General features: G+C 35.8%; 1 protein-coding gene across 1 annotated transcript in view; it reads right to left on the reverse strand.

Moving 5' to 3' along the window:
- Positions 1-418: 418 nt before the first annotated feature.
- Positions 419-24,666, reverse strand: part of DDHD1 (DDHD domain containing 1) — a 131,757-nt gene continuing 107,509 nt past the window's right edge. Inside the window, 7 exon segments of the mRNA XM_017849540.1 lie at positions 419-3,396; positions 8,589-8,672; positions 11,174-11,365; positions 12,391-12,643; positions 15,513-15,662; positions 18,143-18,218; positions 19,954-20,216. Of these exon segments, the coding sequence (XP_017705029.1) occupies positions 3,215-3,396; positions 8,589-8,672; positions 11,174-11,365; positions 12,391-12,643; positions 15,513-15,662; positions 18,143-18,218; positions 19,954-20,216 (1,200 nt within the window). The 3' untranslated portion in view covers positions 419-3,214.

Genomic DNA, 24,666 nt, shown 5'->3' on the forward strand with positions numbered 1-24,666 from the left:
GTTGGAGACTGGAACTGTTCCTATTCGGCCATCTTGCTCCGCCCCCATTTTTGTATTTTTTGTAGAGACTGGGTTTCACCATGTTGTCCAGGTTGGTCTTCAACTATTGGGCTCAAGCAGTCTTCCCTGCTTGGCCTCCAAAAGTGCTGGGATTATAGGCATGAGCTGCCACACCTGGCCAAAATCCAGTATATTTTAAAATTATGTCCTAAAATACAGTAACACTGGATTATAAACAAAATTACTGTTGAAAAGAAAGTATGAACATAAGGCTTAGCAAGACTAATTTTAAAGTAAAAACAAAGCTAGATTTAATCTAAGACATTCTTACTCTAACTGTCAATAATTCTTGGGAACCTAACTAAAGTTCAGTGATCTAATCAGTACTCGGGAGAATCATCATAGCATGTACACAAAATAGAGAATAAAATTTTAATGGTATCAAAAACAAAACTTTTTTTGGCCGATTTAGTACTTGCTGGAATAAAGTTGCAAAATGTTACTCAGTAACTGACTTAGCTTCTAATCAAGCCAGAAGGACACACAGTCTGTATATTAAGTATATACAAATACATCCAATATTAACATGCACAGACATAGAAACAAGGATACTACAAAACCAAAATCACCATCTCTACTGATGAAATAATGAACTGAAAACAAAACATCCATCCACTAGTCCAGAACATCTTATTTTTGAAAAGGTTTTGAATATTGCTCTTTCCAAGAATTCAAATAAACTCCAAATGGTTAAATTTGACTGTTTTCTCAATATGAAAAAAAGGAAGCAGACATATTCCCATGGCTATAGGAACATACCTTTTACTCAGTGATATCAAATTAAAAGGTTTGACATAATTTCACTCTTCTCAGGTAAAAAGGGCTCTTCATATTCTAGTGGTTAAGGATAAATCCCTTAAAGTTCTTATGCATTTGAGTGTCATACCACCTACAGCAACATATGCTCAAGTACCTTTAACGATACAGTCATATAGCATGAGTTTAATTTTCCTGAGAACTAAATTAGACCTACAAAATAAACAGGCTATGAAAATGACCTGAGTTCATAGGAATCTCTAAGTTAGAGATTACTTTAGCTTTGCTAAGATTTCATCAAAAGCCTTTTATAGCAAGGGTTTCTTAGTGAGTCACATACTTGGTCATGGAGTCTTGGAATTTTTTTAAACATTAAAAACAAGTGCTTTATGTTGTGCAAATTCAACAAAAGGCCAAAGCAGCCAACAGTACTGAAGTGCTAAGTAAAACCTACAAGTAAGTCACAGATTCTACTATCTTGTGAAGAAAGGAGGAGGTGAGAGATACAGCTGACCAACTTTGCTCCCAGTTTGACAATGATTATTGGGAAGCTAGGCAATTCCTTGCAAGATAAGAAAAGACAGCACCTTAAGTGGAACCTAGTGGAAACCACTCAGAAGTGAGGGTTGTGTGCAACAGGGACGGCTACTGATCCCCTCTAGGTAACTCCTCTTTTGTGTGAGAATCCAAGAACCTAGAAATCAAGCAGGGAAACACCGAGTTCATGGTCATTTATCCGAATTATCAATTGCAACTTCTGTTATTATTGTTTGCAAACTACTAAAGATCACATGTGAATTAAGTCATTGAACAGCATATAAAAGAGTATGGTCTGGCTTCAACCCAAGCTTTTCTTTGTATTTTAGAGACAGGGTCTGGCTCTGTCACCCAGGCTGGAGTGCACTGGTGCGATCAGAGCTCACTGCAGCTTCGAACTTTTGGGCTCGGGTGATCCTCCTGCCTCAGCATCTTGACTAGCTGGGACTACAGGTGTACACCACTACAAGTGGCTAATTTTTGTCATTTTTTGCAGAGAAGGGGGTCTCACTATGTTGCCCAGGCTGGTCTTGAAATCCTGGGCTCAGGTGATCCTCCCACCTTGGCCTCCCAAAGTGTTGGGATCACAGACGTGAGCCGCGGTGACCAGCCCAATCCAAGCTTTTCTGATTTGTGATGTAATCTAATTCAAGGCACTTTAAATGTTTTGGTGCCTTGGTGTATTAACATGTAACATGAGAACAAGATTTATTTACTTACCTCAAGAAGCTAGTACATGGGTTATTGAATGTACTCCTCTTAAACTTTGAGCCCCTCAGATGAAAAGCACTGTGGAAACAATTACAGCTGAAGAAAACCCTTCCAATGCCTCAGAATCCTGACTTACTGTGCTTTGTGTCTCAATGGCACATTTAGAAACAATGTGCACTAGTTAGTGGCATCCCATTCCTTCATATATGTTGTTTGGCACACAAATGTCTGTACATTTAAAACAGCTGTCATACTACCTATTCAAAAGCATTTACTAGTTTTCTAATAAAGCTAATGAAATGTACCCATTATGGAGTACTCTGTGTCAAGTTTAGAGAAACTTTAGCTTTCCCTGAAGTACATGTAACATAATAAAAAGTTTATTTAAAAAATTGAACTAGTGTTATATGAAGCCATAAGTTTTTAATGAAAAAAGAAAATAATGTATGCCACAGTGTCTATATATTCATCTGAAGAGTACAAAGATGGAGTTCTGAGAAAAAAGGGTTAAACACTATAGAAAATAAATCTGGTTCTTAAATTATGTTCAAAGCAAACATTAAAACAGTCATGTCTCATACATTGAAATAAAGCAATTAGAGGTAATAAATTATAAATACAGTAGTTCAAATATTATTTTAAGCATTAGTTTTTCCTAAACAAGTTAAATTCAAAACATTTTTAATCTGTTATATTTTTTCAAAGGGATGTAAAAATGAAAGCCTTCATAGAAATCTAAAACAATGATACCACCTTGTGATCTTCATATAGAATATGCTGAACCTTGACTATTTTTAATTTATAACATACTTTGGTTAATACATTATGTTCCATATGCCTTTATATTTGGGAGGAATCAGATTGTGATTTGTAGCCTTTACATGCAGTTTACCCAAACCTTCTTCACATCCAGGTCTTGCTTGATTCTCTGGAGAAGGTTTTGTCAGACTCATAATTAGAATGACAGAAACTGTAAATAACTTCTTCAGAACTGAAAACATTTTTTTTTAAATAAAGTGCTTTTAAATTCAAATATCTGTTGCCCTAAACAAAACTAAAATATACTTTAACCCTGAAATCTCCATATCTTGACACACACATTTTAACAGGAAAAAAAATCAGTTTTAGGCCATTCATGTCCTTCCAGAGTTCAGATTGGATCTAAATTGGGTTTTGCATCATTATCGTGCTCATGTTTGTACATGAAGGTTAAAAGAAAAAGGGCAACATCCAAAGATGACCAATAGGCAGTATGCGACGTGACAGCTGACCAATAACGGCTCTCCACAAGGCCTTCTCTGAGTTCAAAATCAATCCTGTGATCCAATTCCACTAAAAAGAAAAGAAGTTAAACAAATGAATACAGATTACAATGAAATATGTTCTATATAGACTTACTAGAGTTGAGAGTAAAAATTTAGCTAAAGAGAAGTGATTCTGTCACTTTTTTAAAAGTGACTTTCCATTATCATCTTATAAGAAAACACTCAAAAGAGTCTCAGTAGTATAGGATTCTATTTGTGAAGTTCTTTCCTTTGTATGCTAAAGTTAATATGAAATAATAAAGGAAGACAAAAAAAATCACTTGGTATATCATAGAATATTTTCAGAGTTAAAAAAATTGCTTTCAAAACTTGGCATTACTATTTAATCCTTGTGCCTAATCTGTAAAATAACGAAAACACCCCTCTTGAAGATTTACGGGCCAGACTTGCATGCAATAATGCCCGTGGGAGTACAAGAGATCATTCAATCTCTTCCTTAGGGAGGCCCTATATATCCACTGGTTGCGTGGGGGATATGTTAGAAGATAACCATCTGTGTACAGTCCTAGAATGCTTTCTTCCCTACTAGGCTGAAGGCCTCACAGGCAACCCCCATAAACCCTAGTCTCCATCCAATCAGCAGGGTCTAACATGTGCCTGGGACATACAAATGCTCATTAAGTGTTTGTTCAACAAAAGAAGAACATACAGGGTGGCTGGGAAAGTTAAACAGGGAGGAGCAGTGGTGATTCTTGGGAGGAAGGACTTTGCTTGTAACAGTGCTGTCCACAAACAATTCAGTGAATTCAATCAACTATTTTCTAAAACCCACAGAAAGTCTTTGCAATACCTGTTAGAGAAAAATCACCTTAACAAATCAAGGCTCTAAGATAATTTCAGTGAACTCATTTAATAAATCCTTAGAGATAAACACTTAAGAAAATGACATCTTGATCTTTAGGAACTCCTTTAAAATTGTTAATAAGCCTTACAGTGTTCTGAAGGGTCTATGTTACAAACAAAACAAAAATACTCAAATCGCTACCAACCAGACACTGTAAAGTCTGCCCCCGAACAAGCACAAGGATTTTAAGAGTAAAACTGGCACAAATTAAGAAGGAGATTGGAGAAAAAGTTGGGTTTTGATTTATAATGGGAATTTGGCAATCATACATAGGAAATCATAATACTCTAGGGAAATACTTCATATAAATGTTTAGTTAATGCTTATTTTAAATAGGTATTTTGTGAAAATACCATTTGGTAATTTAAAAATGCTTATACAGTTGTTATTTTTCTGTTCAATTATGCTCTTCTTACAAGGTATGTTCATAAATCTAGCTATACATTTTCAGAGGTGGTTTACACTTAAGTGGCATAAATACCAATTAGGTTATAAAATACTTGTAAAATACATTGACCTGGGATTTTTACTAAGTTTTTTGGGCTGCTTTTTTTTTTTTTGAGATAGAGTCTCACATTGTCACCCAGGCTGGAGTAAAGTGGCACAATCTTTGCTCACTGAAACCTCCCTCTCCCGGGTTCAAGCGATTCTCCGGCCTCAGCCTCCCGAGTAGCTAGGATTACAGGTGCCCACCACCACACCCCGCTACTTTTTTTGTATTTTTAGTAGAGACAGGGTTTCACTATGTTGACCAGGATGGTCTTGAACTCCTGACCTTGTGATCCACCCGCCTCAGCCTCCCAAAGTGCTGGAATTACAGGCGTGAGCCACCGTGTCTGGCCTGGACTGCATTTTTAAAATTTAAATTACAATAAGCTAATCAATAACAAGTCAGAAATAGCTGAAATCCATGTGGACTGGTGAGTTAGTAAATGTCCTAATCTTTTGTATTCCATGGGACATTTGTATTAGATTTGTAGGTACATTCTGACACAACAGACAGGAAGATAAAAATAGAACAAGAAACTGGAATGCTCAAGCACAATGAAGATGAGTCAAGATGAATTACAAAGGAAAAGAAGATGAAAACAGATGGGAAATGTGTTACTATTAGTGAAGACCACAAAGTTATAATTTTTAAGAATTCACTTTCAAATGCCACTCCATAATGTTTTCCTAGTCCAACACTTTTTAGTTATAATTCTGTTTTTTAAGTCAAAGAAAGGAAGCTATTTCCTGTTTATAAGACGTGTTATTTGGCTCCACTTTGATTTTATGTTCCTGAAATTATTCTTAATGTGCTATTACTGTCTTACAACACTGCCTTTGAGTAGACACTCAAATGTTAAATTTCATTCTTGTCCTATATTATGTGCCCGTATCATTTTATCACTTAAAGGGACTTTACTCGGTGTCACTAACCAGATTGGCTCCCTCTATCCTTCTATACTTATTTATAGGTTGTCTCCATCAGAACAGGTATTAGGAAGCTAGCTCGTACTTGATGAACCTGTTTCAGTTTCTTGTCCTCCCTGAAGAGGTTTATTCCAGGCAGTCTGGCTGTCGGTGCAGGGGACCTCACATGCATGTTGGTTATGCAGGTGGATGGATGAAACTAGATGGGCCTATGTTCCATTTTTTTCTCTCTCAGGTAGATCACAGAGTTCCCAAGGGAGTGAGGGTCTACCTGGCAGCGCCATTCTATATGTGTTGTGAGATCAGCTCTTGGCCAAAGTAGGCTCAAATCTACATGCAGTAGCCTAGGACCTACTTTCTCATTATTACCATCTCAAGAATGGATGTTGTCATACAAGTTGGTAGTTTTTCCCTGCTTTCTCTAGCTGAGCTAGGTAAAAAAAAAAACAACAAAAAACAAAACATGGAGAACATAAAATCATCACTCCTTTTCTCTCTGGAATGCCCAAGTGACAGAATTTCTCTATCCATTAAAAAAAAAGAATCAGGTTTCTAAACAGTTGAAGAGAAGTAAAATGAGAAAAGAAAATGTGTTTTTAAACAATCACCAACTCTTTGCTTAAACTGTTTTAAAACATGGATTATTTTCTTTCTGGGGTGTCACATACATGGGCATATTTCTTTCCCTGTTCTCCAAAGTAGAGTATCTGCCACATTCCATGTGGAAGTGCTTGACAATCAAGGAATCTCCACAGTGTGAAGGTCAAGTGTCATCAGTAGTGTGCTTTCATCAGAGAATTATTGTGTGCACAAGGCTTGTCAACAGACATACAATAAGTAATTATAATATATGGTAGAATGTGATGAACCACAAAGCAGAGATACAGTGAAGGACTCTCTCAGTTTTAAGGAATGAAAGATGGCTTTCACCTGGAGAAATCATAAAAGGCTCTCTGGAAGGAGGAGGATTTGGACATGTAGAGATTAAAAGACATTGCAGGGAGAACAAACAGCATGAGTAAAACCGCAGAGGTGGGAAGCATGGGGCACGAAGGGAAATATGTTAGTTTTCTTGAGAAAAACCAGGAATGATTAAAAGGGAGTAGTTCTGACTTTGACTAGAAAATTTTGTCAAACCAAATTGTGAAGGGTCCAACAATCTAGCCATTCATTTCTTTGTATGAATGATTGAGACCTCTCTCCAGGTGAAAGCAATCTTTCATTCCTTAGAACTGAGAGTCCTTTACTGTACCTCTGTTTTGTGGTTCATCACATTCTACCATATATTATAATTACTTATGCAGTTATCTACCTTCCCTACTAGAGATTATGCTCTCTAGAAAATATATAATTTTCACACTAGCATCTTTATAGGCAGAATTGAAATTTGTTTCATCTTATCTTTTCTAGTGATTACCATGGTCTCTTGGCTCAAGGTAAACAGTGAAGTAAACAATTGCTGAGTGAATGAAAACAGGAAGCGCAAAAAGAAGCCATATAGATATTACCACCTGAATCATTTTGTGTAGTTATGATTACAAGTTTAACTGCTTAGGTAGCTAGGTAGGATGGTTTTGAGATACTGGATATATGGGCTACTTGGTTGCAGGACAAATATATGAGTGAATTAATTTTCCTTTCTCCAACCAAAAATGCAAAAAACATAAATAAAATTATTTCTTTATGAAAGAGGCTGGCTTGGGCAGAGACCGGAGAGAGCACTTACGTAAGATAATTTCTTTTTTTTTCTTTTTTTTGAGACGGAGTCTCGCTCTGTCACCCGAGCTGGAGTGCAATGGCCGGATCTCAGCTCACTGCAAGCTCTGCAAGCTCGGGGGGCTCTCCGGGGTTTACGGGCCCCCATTCTCCTGCCCTCAGCCTCCCGCAGTAGGCTGGGTACTACAGGCCCGCCCACCACCTTCCCCGGCTAAGTTTTTTTTGCTATTTTTTTTTAGTAGAGACGGGGCTTTCACCGGAAAGTTAGCCAGGATGTCTCGATCTGCCTGACCTCGGTGATCCGGCCCGTCTCGCCTTCCAAAGTGCTGGGGATTACGCGCCCGGCCAAGATAATTTCTTAAGGGGAATTCACTGAGTTAGATCAACACAAACTGAAGTAGTATAAGAGTTTTTTTTTTTTAATTGAAAAAATTTATGAAAATTGGTGATCAAATAAAGAAATTGTAAAATGAGATGTGGTTAAAACATTAAAAAACAAACAAACAAACAAAAAAAAAAACAAAAAAAAACCAAACCCCAAAACGCTGTAACGTGATTTGTCAAAGACAAAATCCAGAATTTTTTTTTTTTTAAAAGAGAAGCTGTGGAAAAGGAATCAGAAGTTCGTCATAAAATAATTTTAAACTGCTAAAGTTAATCCATAGTGATACATTTAGAATATACTGAAAATTAAGAGATTAAAAATATCTCTTACATCTAAGAATACTGTTTTTTAAAGTGAATGTACTCCCCTAAACTACATTAAATATTTGTGTTGAAAGCAATCAGCTATGACATACCTGCAACCCTAAGTGGTAAATTTACTGATACCTGAAATAACCAAGAATGATTACATTCTTTGTACTATTAGAAACCCTTTTATATCTAAATGTATTAAATGAAAAGAAATAGCAAACCTCTTTGGAGCCTTTAGGACAATAAAGAAGAAAGAAAATGACCTTATGCTTTTCTTCAGGTTCCTTCTTTGTAGAAGTATACACTAATATACTTTAGCACATTAAGTGGCTAGTCAATTTTCAGGTTTTAGAACCACTACCATTTAAGATTAGAAAATATGGGAAGAAAATACACATAAAATAGTCTATAATGGTAACACTGAAGCTCATCTCATAGAAGAACTGATCCAATTTTCAATGAGCAGAAGAACTCTAAGTAGATCATTTTTATAGTATTCTGAATGCTATTCCTGACATATACCATACCGAGGGCATTATCTTTATTCTGCATTACATTTTCCGGAAAAAGAAGTTGTGGGAGATTAAAGAACGATTCTTGAAGTCTGAAATCTGTGAAAAAAAAACACAAGATGCTGTAAAGCGCTGGCTGATGATTAAAAATGGCCTTCAATGATGTAGTGGCCAAAAGTTAGAACACTACTCCCAAATAAGTTGGCTAAATCTAGCATACATAAAGTAGTACACATCTAAATTTTTGTAAGGAGCTCTTTCATGGAAAATGTAAGCATAAGTAACTTGAAATATAATCTCATAATCTGTTAACACCCAGATATTCCCCAAATTCATAGCTAATTTAGTTTCTAACCTCGATGCAAAACAATGCTAAAAGAAACAGATCTTTGCATTATATGTTAGAAAAGAAGTCTAGACTTTTCAAAAGAAATGAAGAATAGCTATGTAAGATGCTTCAACTGGATGAAAATAAAATAGGTTTCAATTGACAACACTCATTCTTCACATAAAGAAACAGATCATGAATTCTAAGCCTGTGCCCCATTTTACTCTCAAATAGCAAGTGAATCAAAGTTGGTAGCTTCAGAATAAAGGTTATCCAGAAGAAATGAGGCAACCAATGTAAGTAGAAGGAAGGAGGGAAGCCAGAATCACCTAATTACAATGACCAAATTTCAGAAAGAAGATTTAATGAAGAAAAGTTTTATGATTTGCACGATATGGCCAAGACAGCATTTATGACGAGAAATTATGATGATTACACAGATTGCATTAATGAAGCAAGCCAAATAATTAGTAAAGCAAATCTTGGGAATAGGATTTAAAAGGCAGAATCTTATTATAATTAATAGTCTAATTTTAATAGTTATATCTATATCTAGAGGTATGTGTAATATGTATAATATGTTAAGTACATGTAATATATGAATATGCGTAAGACTCAATGATTACTTCACATTGAGTCTTGTTGACAACAAATTTACCATCTGGACTATCAAAGAATTTATGTGTAAGAATGACATAGTATGTATTTTGTTAAGCTCTCAAAATAAAATGATGCAATACAGCTATGCACTTCTACTAACTGCTGTTCTGGAAGAAAAAACTGGGTGTTTCTCTATTACTTTGAAATTACTACGTTAAACAGAAAAAAAAAACTAAAAAAGTTTTATTCCCTCAGATCCTATAGATTCTATACATACGCTTTCATTACCTTTTTCTAGGGGGTTAAACCCCTGTTCTTCTTGCTCCCTCACTCACTTTAATGTTTACCAGCACTACTGTTGTGCATTAATGAGATTACAGAAAAGCGTGACTTTTTATCTGTTACCTTACAAAATTCTTTGAAATTAATTTTTATCAGGAGTTAGAGTTTTCTTGACATCTGCATGTCACAACAGAATTTTGTATTTTCACAGTCACATTTTTGATATTAAGTAGAAACAAGTCAGAAATAGTATGAGAACTCTTATAGGAAAACTAAAATATATTTAATGCAAATATCAAAGCCTAAAAAAGAATTTTCCAGAGTTGCAACTATAAAATTTTAGATACCGAGTCTGGCACAGATAGAATTAAATTAAAAATGCTGTTGGCCCAAGTAGGAATGTTCAACCCTATTAATAATTCATCCCGGAGTGGAGTTGACTATGGAAGAATTATTCAGCCTCTAGGAGTGTCACACCTGAACTTTCTAAGGATGGATGGCAATGAATGCCATCATGTTACAATTTAGAGTAGCAGACACAGTAAGAACACAACACGATAAGTAACAAATAAAATTTGTTTAAAAATTTCTAGAGAAAGAAAAGTTTTCTCCCTGCTATAGTTACAGAAAAGGAGTAGCCAGTTTCAGAATTTATATTTCTTTATAGGTGTCGATGAAAAAATAGGACTTGACATTTTAGTTTTATTTTACTAGACACCTAAAAATAATGGTCAAGTTCAGACTCTTGGAAATAAATATATACTAAGTGTATTAGTGTTTCACAACTACTCAACATTTCAAACTTTGTAAGTCCACTGGAGAAAGCTTAAATAAAGATCCATTATAATGCTAAGTCCAACATAACTATCCATTTATTTACTCGTTTTTTCAATATCTGCTTTACACTAGGTAACTGGGATAGAATTGGAAGCCATTCAGCAGATCCAATAAAATTTCTAAGCTTTGAATAGAAGCAGGATGATTTTGGTATAGCAGTTTTTAAAGTCTCAAGACCAGATACCGCACAGATCTAAAGCAATAATTACATGATTTTGAGACTGAGAAGATCATATTAGTAAAATCTACTTTATAAACCTCAGGGGTACTTACCCTAAAGAGATTTGTTTTATGTTTGATGTTTAAGACCCTGTGCCACAAGGCCCTAATTATTAATATTCTATTAATTCGCCAATGCAGAAAGTAAAACTGCATTTTCCTGGAAATTACTGTTAAAAATATAAGCAGAAGAAAAGCATTTTTTTCTTTCAAAGTTAAGGCACACTTTAGATCTTAGAGTTGACTAGCTAGTATTGATATCTTGTACCTCCCTGCCCTCCCCAAGTTTTAAAAAGATACAGTATAAACTTAAGGAAATAATGTATGAACTAACATGCAGAATCAAGGAAGCCAGAACTGCTATGTGGAAGGGTCTGTGTTGCCACGGTGGTAGCAGAAGGTGAGGCGACTGGCTTCTTCTCATCTTCCATTGAGTCTTTTGATGTTTCAGATGACGGTGTTGTAGATGAACGTCCAAATCTTGAGAACAACATTCCTCCAAGTCCCTTTCCAATGCTAGCAGCCCCTGTATTTCACAAAGCAGGGTAGTCATTCTGTTGAATTACACCACACACTAAGCTAAAGAGCACCACCCATAATTACAGCCAACTGGCAGAGGGACCAAACCCTAGTCATGTTTTTCCAGGGTGGGAACATAAGAAAATTATAATTTATATTGCAGGTTTCTAAATAAAAATGGTGAATAGAAAGACAGTGGTATAAGCTCTAGGAACATAACATAGGAATATATAAACAAAGGAATCAAGATTCTATTTTATTCAAGTGATCATGGTTTATTAAAATATTTGGCAAGATTAAAATCTTTAATAAAAGAACCACGCCATTGATATGAGTATAGATTTATTATTGATATACTTACTACTGAATTTAAATGGATATGTAAGAAAAAGCCATCAATAAACAATGTATTAATACGAGAAAGTGAAACAGCAAAAGAGTCCAGCAGATAAAGCCTATTTATAGTGCCACCTTGTGGGACTTTATATTAAGGCAACTTGTAACCAAAGGCAATGGACAGATTCAAATAGCACATAATCCAGTTCCAGTGATACAGCCAAATACTGTGCTAGTACTGGAGATCATTCAAAGAAAGATTAAACATCCTTGTTGCCCTCAGGAATCACAGAGTTTGAGAGACTTTTAGAATAGATCAGAGAACTGGTTGGTAGGGAGCACCCTCTGACACAAGTGCTTTCTTATTTCACAGATGAGCAAGTAGAGCATTAAAAACTGTATTATTTGCTCAAGATCTCGCAGCAAGTGGTAGGATCAAGATTAAAACGAGGAACTTAGAACAGCTTTTACTGGTTCATCCAGCTATCTCATATTCTAAAACTATAAGATCTGATCTAATCAGAGAACGTTAGAGCTTTTTAGGCCTCAAATATGAACATTGGGAGGGTAGTTAATTCTAGACACAGGGATTAACTATTGGGAGTTTCCTAATATATAGAATGCTTCTAGCTCCCCAAACTTTATGTCTATAAAAGTGCTTATATGCATAGATAAGGAATACTTAAGATAAATTACCTAGTATGCTTGCTTTGCCTATATTTGTTATAGATTCTCCATAGTGTCGGCGGGACAATACTGGTGAGGTCACGGGGCTTGGTATGGTTGAAATGCCTTCATTCTCTGAAACTGAGGTAGGTTCTTTAGCTGGGTTGAGGAAGCTTGGCTTCATATGTTCATAAGGTAGAGGATTTGAAGTATTGTACCAGTGGATCTGGACAGGTGAAATGTTGCTGTAGTGTTTCAGTATTAATGGTTCTAATCTATAAGCCTTGATTAAAAAAAAAATTCAAAGAAACACAGCGTTAAAGCACAATGCTTGGATTTTAATAAACTATTCTTACTCTATTGTATGCTACATAAGCCTCAGAGACGGAATTTAATTAAAAAACAATAGTTATTTCAAACATGTATTTCTATTTGTTCACTGTTAATATACAGTTGGTCTAATGACGAGATTATGAAAAACAGTCTAGGCTAATAATGTCTATCAATTAATTTTTCAGAGAAATATTTTTATTATGTTCTGATATGATGTAACAATTAGATTTATTTAGTCTCATGAGCAAAGTTGAAGTAGTAGATGGTAATCCTGGGAAACAGCAAATAAGGCCAATTTTTAATATTTTAGGAGCTCTATTTAAGCTCCATTTTAGCTCTATTTTAAAATAAATTGATATAGTAACAGCATAAATCAGATGCCAGCATAAGAGCATCTGTCTGATGTGAAGTAGCGATGAGACAGCAGAAAAGGCAATGGATATGGCATCAGCATCCCCCAAATTCATATTCTGGCTTCTACCACTTATTTTTTAATTTACATTTTTTGAAAATTTTATTTTTTAAGATGGAGATAGGGTCTCACCATGGTGTCCAGACTGGTCTCGAACTCCTGGGCTCAGGCAATCCTCCCATCTCAACCTCCCAAAGTGTTAGGATAACAGGCACGAGCCACTGCACCTGGCCTCTGTCACTTATTAATCGCATGATACTTGTCAAGTCACTAGGTCTCGGAGCCCTTAGTTTCCTGAGATGTAGAAAGGAGGTAATACTTCCTTTCTTTCTTTTTTTTTTTTTGTGATGGAGTCTCACTGTCGCCCATGCTGGAGTGCAGTGGCGCGATCTCGGCTCACTGCAACCTCCGTTCCTGGGTTCACGCCATTCTCCTGCCTCAGCCTCCCGAATAGCTGGGACTACAGGCGCCCACCACCATGCCCGGCTAATTTTTTTTTTTTTGTATTTTTAGTAGAGACGGGGTTTCACCATGTTAGCCAGGATGGTCTTGATCTCCTGACCTCGTAATCCGCCCACCTCGGCCTCTCAAAGTGCTGGGATTACAGGCGTGAGCCACGGCACCTGGCCAACACTTCCTTTCTTACAGAGATGTGAGAAAGAACAGATAACATTTGTAAAAACTGCCTTGCACCTTTCTGACATAAACTATTTAACAAAGTATTAATTTTTAAAAAAATCAGAGAAAGTATAAAATGAATAATAAAAATGTATGAGTTTGGACCCTCCTTTAAAGTTACAACAAAGTTTAAGATATACAAAGGACAGGGCTCAGAGCAGACCTATGGACTGAAATTCACTTTCAAGTTATGAGACAATGAATAAAATGAGTATATGTTAATGAAATGCTTATTGTCTAGCTGGGTGTATATATATATTTTACTTAATCCTAACAATCCTAGAAGGCAAAATATTATTATCTACATCATACTGATAAGATACAGTCTCAGAAATAACTTGGCCAGGATTGTGCAGTTTGTATTTGAATCTTATATAAACTTCCAGTTCAGTGAAGTCAATATAGCAGTTGTAAGTCTTTATATGGGAGATTTTCTAAAATTCAAATGGTTAGTCAATGTTATATTTATTTGGTACTAGCTAAAAGGATCCTTTAAAAGACTTTCCATAATTATATAAAGCTATTTTTTCAGAGAATAAATGGTATTTAAAATAGTTTAATATTCAGTTAAACCAGCCTTGTCCCAAAGAAGTTTTAAGGGGACATTTTCTTGTTTAAAAGCTTACTTGGCATTACACTGTTTACCAGGATGCAAGGTTCTTCCATTAAAAAAAAATATTTACAGCATAAACATAACAGAGAATAGAAAAATCCAACATTTTACAATTCTATTAGGCTATAATAAAGTTTTATTTTGATGTTTAATATTTGAATGTTTTCATTTTTCAGAGTCTACAAAACACATTCCAATATTGTAGCATATTTTAGATAAAAAAGTATTTAGAGCAGGATTTTTAAGATTTATGGTTTCTAGGTTACTGGTATTACAATTGGTTAAGGTTTGAAAGTCCAGTAGACTCCTGTCTCTTGTATTAATTGTCTGGGAACAATATTTTTACATTGAGTTCTTGTATTACAAGTGCAACATAACCAGACCATCTCTAAGGTATTTTATCTCATGAGCTCTAAATTAACCAAAACACATGTTTAATAATCGGATAAATGAAGTGTTATTCGTTAATTCCATGGCACCTTGTAAGATGTCTTAGATAGATTTTTATTTTTTGGAGACGGAGTCTTACTGTGTTGCCCAGGCTGGAGTGCAGTGGCACAATTTCAGCTAACCGCAACCTCTGCATCCCAGGTTTAAGCGATACTATTGCCTCAGCCTCCTGAGTAGCTGGGATTACAGCCATGCCCAGCTAATTTTTTGTATTTTAGTAGAGACGAAGTTTCACCATATTGCCCAGGCTAGTCTCGAACTTGAGCTCAGGCAATCCTCCTGCCTTGGCCTCCCAAAGTGCTGGGATTATAGCCATGAACACCGCGCCTGGCTTTTTTTTTTTTTTTTGAGATGGAGTCTCACTACTCTGTCACCCAAGCTGGAGTGCAGTGGCATGATCCTGGCTCATTCCAACCTCCACCACCCAGGTTCAAGTGATTCTCCTGCCTTACAGGCACGCACTACCATGCCCAGCTAATTTTTTGTATTTTTAGTAGAGACGAAGTTTCACCATGTTGGTCAGGCTGGTCTTGAAGTCCTGACCTCTGGTGATCCGCCCGCCTCAGCCTCCCAAAGTGCTGGGATTACAGGTGTGAGCCACAGCTGATAGATTCTTTTTAGGAACAATTTGACATTGAGAAAAAAAGAGTCTATATCGCAACTCACCACTGGATCTGTAGGATGAAAAATATTTAGTAACCGGTTACAAATCTCTCTAGGCAAAATATGGTCTTGACTTCCTGTATTTCCTGGGCGGATGCCACGCAACGCCAAGAAAACTGCTAATGGGGATCCCATACAGAAGAAATTCTCAACCTAAAATGATAAAGTCATCTTAAAGTTTAAAAATGGTGAAGTGTTATTTTTCAACAAAATTTGGGCATAACAATATATGGCAAAATACAAATAATAAAATTATCTCTGAGTATATTCATTTTTAATAAGAGTTATCCAGATGGGCTCTGCTACCCATTAACTATTCTAGAATAATCTATTTCCATGAGGTACTTCATTATCTTTAAATCTAATACAAGTTGAATAAAAGGAAGATAAGGATCATTTTCTTTAATATTTGTATACACTAATCAAATATTTATTGAGGTACTACTTTGTGCGAAGTAATACGCTAGGTGCTGTGATGGATATAAAGACCAATAAGGCACAGCTTCTGCACCCAAAGTTTACAGTCCTGTGGATAAAGCAGAATAAAATACGTGCATAACAGAGGGAAAGAATGCTTTAAGAGAGTGAAAAAAATAATTCCAACTTTGAAGGCTTTACAGAGGAGGTAGCATTTGTATTGGCCAGTAAAAGACGAAAAAGCTTTCTACGGCTGAGGCTGGATATTGGTGCTGGAAAGAATAACATTCCAGACTGATAGAACCAAATGAACTAAAGCCAAGGTGGGAAATAACTTGGTTTATTTTATTTCATTATTATTTTTTGAGACCGAGTCTTGCTCTGTCACTCAGGCTGGAGTGCGGTGGTGGTGCGATCTCAGCTCACTGCAAGCTCTGCCTCCAGGGTTCACGCGGTTCTCCTGCCTCAGCCTCCGGAGGAGCTGGGACCACAGGCGCCCTCCACCACGCCCAGCTAATTTTTTTTTTGTATTTTTAGTAGAGATGGGGTTTTACCGTGTTAGTCAGGATAGTCTCGATCTCCTGACTTCGTGATCTGCCTGCCTTGGCCTCCCAAAGTGCTGGGATTACAGGCGTGAGCCACCGTGCCCGGCCATAACCTGGTTTATTTTTGAGAATAAAAAGTCTGATAGGCTGGGTGCGGTGGCTCACGCTTGTAATCCCAGCACTTTGGGAGGCCGAGATGGGTGGATCACAAGATCAGGAGTTCGAGACCAGCCTAGCCAACATGGTGAAACCCCATCTCTACTAAAAATACAAAAATTAGCTGGGCGTGGTGGCAGGCGCCTGTACAACCAGCTACTCGGGAGGCTGAGGCAGGAGAATCGCTTGAACTGGAGAGGCAGAGGTTGCAGTGAGCCAAGATCACGCCACTGCACTCCAGCCTGGGCGACAGAGCAAAAAAAAAAAAAGTAATGATGGTAGATATGAAACTCAAATTCTACAATGGGATTACTCCAAAGACCATACTCTTATGGCTTTTAAAAATATGTTATAACTTACCATATGGTTTTAAATGTATGGTGTGCATGTGTGTGTGTGTGTGTATATATCTTAAACACTTTGTAAGTAATGGAGATAGATTCAATTAAAAAACTCCTGATGTTTTAAAGCAATTTCTGCATCATTCCACATCTTAACCTGTGTAAGTTCTTGTGATAAAAGAAACACATTTCAAGGAGAGGTAATATAGTATACTAGACATGAGCAAATATTTAACAGGAAATGAGTATTAGGAAACTTACAACATTTCCCATTTAACACTGCAAACAAGTTATTTGTTATCCAGCTACAGGGTATGTCCTTTCCAATAGTCTAGTCAATGCTGACACCTCTGCCACATTTTCCTAAAACACTGCTTTCAACAGGTAATTATGATACTTAAAAACCCTGCAAAGCTTCCCAATGCCCATATCAAATACAAGTTCATTATTTCTAGCTATTCCTGCTCTCTTACTGTCTCCTTGTTCTGACTCCTGTATATTCTAGCTAAATTAAGTTTGCTCGCCCAGCTCCAAGCTAACCCTGTGCACCTCTGTCTTGTGCTTTTGTCATATATTGTTCATCCACTGAAATGCCAGCTTTCCATCCCTGGAATCATTACTCATATACTTCCTCTGATTTTTTCTCACCACTGACCAACTAGTTGGTCATTATGATTTCTTAATTCTAAATAGTAAATATTTCTCATCAGTCTCTATTTTTCTCTATCACTATTCTAGATTAGTTGATGTTTCTTGGGGTATATGAAGTTATACCCCTCCATGCCTCTGTTTATGCCATTCCTCTTACACAGAATAGCATCTCTCCTTTCTTTCCCTTGGCAATATCTAATTGACTGAGACCAAGTACAAATATCACTCCTTTGTAAACTTTTGCAAGCAAAGTTAGAACCTCCCTCTGGTACATATATTGTTCTGTATACTGATAATAGCATTAATAATACTGTGTTGTACAACCTGAGGACTGGGGAACTGACTTGTCTATTCTTTTCTTTGTACAACCAGAAACTAGCAGTGTCCAACATATAGTATATGTTGAATAAATATTTATTTTGAAAGGACAATAAACTTTCATTTGAATCCTAATGGCATATTTCAAATGACGTTAAAAAAAATACTGAGATCAATGTTGAAGAACACATTGCTCTTTCCTTACCTTAAATTTTAAGGCTGGTGTTTGTGTCATAGATGACGCTTTCAATCCATGCAGCCGTTCTTCTATTTCCTTCAGCCTAAGAGGGGGTATGAGATTATATACACATACATATGTATAATTTCATAAATATTAGATGCTTGCTAGCTTACTAAAGTATAAAGATGCAGATGATGATGGCCCATTATCTCTCACATTAATCCTGGTTGACAGTATTTAATAAATGTCTCTGCCACAGTACAGAAAGTGTATAAAAATTTATGAAGTAATTAGTAAAAGTACCCCCAGTTGTCATGAGACCTGCTGTTAATGGCTTTTTTTGTAGTAAAATGTGAGTCACATACAAGCACATATACACCTTAAAAAAAATTCTACCAAATGGTTAATACCATATATACTGTTCTATCTCTCTTTTCTATACTTAAGACTTCAGAGATCTTTTCATTTCATTGCCTCCTGACCTACTTCAATATTTTTTTTAACAACTATGACTGTCCAAAATACAGGTGAACCATAGTCTAACCCTTCTCTGTGATGAACATCATTTTCAATTACAACATTTCATAGCTACTTACATTTAGTAAACTATGGAATTAAGTTATTATTATTATTATTATTTTTTTAAAGCTATAGTTGGCCAGGCGCAGTAGCTCGTGTCTGGAATCCCAGCACTTTGGGAGGCTCAGGTGGGTGGATCACTTAAGGTCAGGAGTTCAAGACCAGTCTGGCCAACATGGTGAAACCTCATCTCTACTAAAAATACAAAAATGAGCTGGGCGTGGTAGCAGATGCCTGTAATTCCAGCTACTGGGGAGGCGGGGACAGGAGAATCACTTGAACCTGGAAGACAGAGGTTGTAGTGAGCTGAGATTGTGCCACTGCACTCCAGCCTGGGCAACGGAGCAAGACTCTATCTCCAAAAAAAAAAAAAATCTGTTTTTTTCCATGCTTTTTTTTTTTTTTAAAGTTTTACTGGATTTATACATCTAAAATGCTGCTCCAAGTCTTGCCAAACATGACATTTTATTTCAAAACTATCAATTATTTTGACACTATAATATTTATGTGTCTAGCCTATGGTACTTAATAAGATTCTAAATGAAATCCTTAGTTAACATCTGTAAGACAAAAATGAAACGAGTAAAACTTTTAGTCAATTAGCACATTTGTTTTAATATGCTAGTAAATTATCAAAATGAATGATTATTCATTGTTATATTAGAATTAATCAGATAAAGAAAACAAGATAAGGCATGTAACTAGATATGAAGATAGGAATGTAGCAAATAATTAAAAGATAGCATCAGGAAGGCCACAAGTGATTAAATAATTATAAAATCTACTTATAATTATATAACACACATAATGATGTTTATATATATAACATATGTAAAAAAATATATTTGCCAAAAAAAGTGCTTAAAAATTATTTTCAGAACAATAAGAAAGGTAGAAACCCACCTCAAAAGGCCAGTAAAAACTACAAAAGATTATAAACTGGTAAACATTTTCAATAAGGATTCTATGCAGTGACTAAGCTTGGAATAAGCTTTAAATTTCACTCCTAACAAATTGTGAAGAAAAGATGAAAGGAAAACAAGGAGAATAACAAAAGAATTTATTTTATGCTACAGGAAAATGCATGTAATTAGGACGAAAATCAACAGTCTCTAGCTTGATTACGCATGCTATGTAGTAATCGTATCCTGAACAATGCATTATTTCTTTATCATGAAATTCTTAGTTTTCTCCTAAGAGGTTCGGTAATTCCATAAAGACATTTAAAAATTTTTCAAAAGATTAGGATATTTTACCGTCGTTTTGTTATATAGAGTTCATCAAGAAGATGTCGTTCTTCATAGCTCATCCATCGTTCATCAGGCAACTCTTCTTCCTTTTGCAGCAACTGTTCATAGAGTCGAACTGGATTCCAGCCAGTCATTATGTCATAAGTAATTACACATCCCAAGGAATGTGATACTACTGAGACTTTACCCCCTTTTTCTTCAAAGTCTGGATTCCGAGAACAGAAAAGGGAATATAATCGATTCAGCTCTTGCTGAAGGCCTTTAACTAGCTGTTTGAAATAAGAAAACATTATCATATTAGAGTTGTCACTGACTACTATATACTTATTCTAAACTCAAATACATTAAGGTAGAAAAACATACATTACTGATTAAACATACCTAGGTTATTAAAATTAACTTAGGTCTTTCAAAATCTTGCAGGAATGAAGTAAGGTATACGTACTATTATAATCCATATCATCACTAAGAATATAAGCAGATATTACATAGATCCTTTTGTAGTCCTTAAACCTAAAACTGTATAGGCCAGTAGTTCTATAGATTAAAAAAAAAAAAAAACCAAAGTTCTATGCAGATACTAGTAAGATTTTCAAAGACCCCTGTAAATTTCTTTTTTGTTGTAACTTACCCACATGCAATTCTAAATTTTTATACCTTGCAGTTTTTAGTCAGTAAATTTTAGAAAATGAGTATCTGGGCTTATGCTGATAGGTATACTAACATATTATAAATTATTGTGCTTTTAGATAGAGTAATGTAATAAAACGCCACTGTATGAAGAAAAAACTAAAGTTGATCTACTGGATATTTCAAAATTCCCACTAAGTTGGCAATACAGATATAAAAGTAAAAAGTTGCTTTCTATGTCTGGAAAGCAGGGCTATTTTAAGTTTAGAGGTTAATAATGTGGGATTTTCATAGTTTTTCTTTGTAAAACTGCTTTCTTTGAAATTAAGCTTTAACAAATATTACTGAAATATTCCATAAAGTCAGAATAAGGTTCTCTTGTTACTCAAACCCATCCTGGGCCCTGACCTGAGTTTTAAGGCAGTCTTATCTTCTTCCTACCACTGTTTACTTCTATTTGATTATGAATTTCCTGCTGGATGTTCAATTTCTCATTTCAGTACTTCTTAATATACCAGCTGCTACTCTGACATATAAATATTAGTTATTTGTTGCTTCCATTTTCAAGCTTGTTACTATGTCTCAAGAGAAAACTAGCCACCATCAACTTTTATTGAAAATTCTTTATCTGCTGACACAACCTGAAAATCATTCTTTATGTACTTTATGATTGGCAGGGTTAGCAGTGACATGAATAAAGGGATGATGGTCTCTGTTGACATCTCAGAGCTTCACAATGCAATACTGGTTAAAGCTAAAGGTCTAGTCAAAGCTCTGAAACTATCACGTCTGATGAAATATATTCAGCTGATGAAGAAAGAAAAGGAAAAGACAAGCTTGAAGCATGTGGAAGGATGATAAGCTGCCTTTTCTCTAGGGAGAAATGCCAAAGTTTTATTTTAATTAGACTCTTTTTTTCATCAGGAAGTAAAAAAGAATTACATGCTTTAGTGCAATGGTTCTCCAATTTGCAACATGCATCAGAATAACCCGGAGGGCTTGTTAAATACAGATTTCTAGGTACCATCCCAGACTTTTTGATCCCGAATTGCTGAGATGTGGCCTGGGAATTTGCATTTCATTATGCTCCCAGAAGATGTTGATGCTACTGGCCTGAGGACCACACCTTAGAAACTACTGATTTAATGGCAATGTACATAAATATCTTCTAAGACATGGGTTGTAAGTAAAACTCTAATTAATATAGTTTCAGGAATATGCAGTGTGAAATACTATATTGCTGTTTGAAGGGAGCTATAATATGCTTTGGATTTGGCTTTGATAACAATATCAACCAATCCTTAAAATTCATTATTTTCCTGATTTACAATCTACATGAGGTAGGTACAGAGAAGGCTAACGCTTAGATAAAATAATTTCCTTTAAAAGCAACAGTTCTTTATCGTTTTTATTTTTGAAGACCTTGATTTTAAGACTTGCACCATGTAAATCTCAAAGCACTAACAGATACATACTTTAGTACTCTGACAAAACGTACCCAATCTTTTGTTTTATAAAATACCAGCCTACTCCCATATTAAAGTTTTTTTTTAAAGGAAATAACACTACCAGTAATTAACCTATTTCATATTCAAAAATTTTAAAACATCTCTCACTACACCAAATACTTCATTAGTTTGGCAATCACATATGGGTAAAAAAACAAGATCAAATTATCTAAGGCAGAGAAAGTCTATTTGATACTAAAATATTTCACTATGGAATGAGGCATAGCACGGACAGTTTCTGAAGAGCTGATGATGTCATCTGTTTTAATAATTACACACTTGAATAGAAATGGCCTTTGTATTTCCTTATTAGAGCATATCTGAATATGGTAGCATTTTCTTTTTCTACTGCTTATGCATATATATGGGACATCTGTGGTCAGACATTATGATTCTGAAAGCCAACTTTTTAAACAGCTTTGTACTACCTCTAAATGCTTCTGTATCTCATCTGCTCATCAGTGAAAGGAGAAATTCATATCTATATTGTATCCAACAAGTTTACTCTAATTGGAATTTTTTTTTCTTTTCCTTCTCGTTTCTGATCCAATTATATTCTCCCAATTAGGATCCCTTTGTGACCAAGTGTATTCATTTGGGACATCTCAGCCAAGATTAACAATATACCCTGGGATCTTAACTTTATTATCTATTAGATCTACAATATGATCTAATCAAGTCAGCAAACCTCTTACACAGTAAGCACTGGATAGCTTTGTAAAAGTTTAAAACAATTTCTAATTTCCATGACCACTGCTCAAGAGTAAAAATTTATGAAGGAAATGAACGTAAGGAGGAAAAACCAGGGAGTTTCAAAGAGTTGAGTCCAAACACACAAAATATGGCTGAGGAATACAGTTAGTCCTTTGCTCTCCCTGCTTCAAGAAATTGTGATGAGAAAATGTAATTTAGAGGGTTCTAGTCATATACATCAATTATATAATTCAAATAATGTCAAGATACAGCTAGGACAATTCTCTATATAATTCTTCATTTTTAAAAGCTACTGAAAAGAGAGTTCAGATTTACACAAGACGTACAGTTCTCTCTGGATTTCTTGTGTTACTTTAGGGTTGAAGTAAGGGCCAAAGGCTCTCTGATGATCTCTTGATAGTCTGAAATTAATTTTTTTGGTTGATTTTTTTAAACTGGTCCTCAGAAAGTCATCTGAAAAGTACTGATTGATATACACAACTCTTCCCCTAACCATGACTTTTCAGGAATTATTAGGAAAATCATTAATTAGGGTTCTCCCATAAGTATTTAAGACTGTGAGAGTTAAAAGGGACCTCAGCAATGATCTAATTTAAACTGCTGTGAAGCTAGGAGTCCCTTTAGTAGCATCCCTGAGAAGTGGTCACTCAGTCTCTACTTTAGTGCACATCTCCATTTTTAAAGTGTCCACTTCTATCTTTAGAGACAGCTTTGTTACTACAAAGCTCCGTACAGTAAACAAACATGTTCCTTCCCATATTTTCTATCCACTGACCTTTACTTTTTAGAGTTAACAGAATAAGTCTATTAAAAATACGGTGGCCCTTGAAATACATAAATACAAATATACACAGAATCAATCATAACTTGAATGTCTAAGGACCATGAATTGTACTGGAAACTTTATACACATTTCATCTTTAATCCTAATGACAAACTTTATCAATACATATTTTATCCCATTTTATAAATGGGGAAGCTAAGAAAGTGAGAAATTTGATCTAAGAACACAGAGCTGGTTAAGTGGTAGGTTCTGTTGTTGTTGTTGTTTTTGCTTTTTTTAGATGGAGTTTCCCTCTGTCACCCAGGCTGGAGTGCAGTGGTGCAATCTCAGCTCACCGCAACCTCCGCCTCCCAGGTTCAAGTGATTCTCCTGCCTCAGCCTCCTAAGTAGCTGAGATAACAGGTGTGCCCCACCATGCCTGGCTAATTTTTGTATTTTTAGTAGAGGCGGGGTTTCACCATGTTGGTTGGGCTGGTCTCGACTTCCTGACCTCAAGTGATCTGCCTGCCTTGGCTTCCCAAAGTGCTGGGATTATAGAAGTGGCAGGCTTTGAATCTCCATCTATTTGACTACAAAGGCTCAGAGAAGAAGGGGGGAAAAGGCTCTTTAAAATGCCTCACAAATAAACCAAACAAGGTTCATTCACCAGGCATGTGACTTACTCGAAATCATTCCTTCCCTAAGGAAACATACACTTTTAAATAATTTATCCTAGAATATTGCCTAACACCAATCTCATGTTAATGGATTTTAATTTACAGAATCAACTTCTCTTTTTTAAAAATAGGAATACGCCAGGCACAGTGGCTAACACCTGTAATCCCAGCACTTTGGAAGGCCGAGGTGGGAGGATCACTTGAAGTCAGGAGTTCAAGACCAGCCTGGGCAACATGGTGAAACCCTGTCTTTACTAAAAACACAAAAACTGGCTGGGTGTATTGGTGCATGCCTATAGCCCCAGCTATTCAGGAGGCTGAGGCATAAGAATCACTTGAGGCCAGAAGATGGAGGCTGCAGTGAGCTGAGATTGTACCATTGTACTCTGGCCTCTGTGATACCCTGTCTCCAAAAAAAAAAAAAAAA

The sequence above is a fragment of the Rhinopithecus bieti genome, unplaced genomic scaffold (genome assembly GCF_001698545.2).
Source record: "Rhinopithecus bieti isolate Rb0 unplaced genomic scaffold, ASM169854v2 scaffold_29928, whole genome shotgun sequence".
Taxonomy (NCBI): domain Eukaryota; kingdom Metazoa; phylum Chordata; class Mammalia; order Primates; family Cercopithecidae; genus Rhinopithecus; species Rhinopithecus bieti.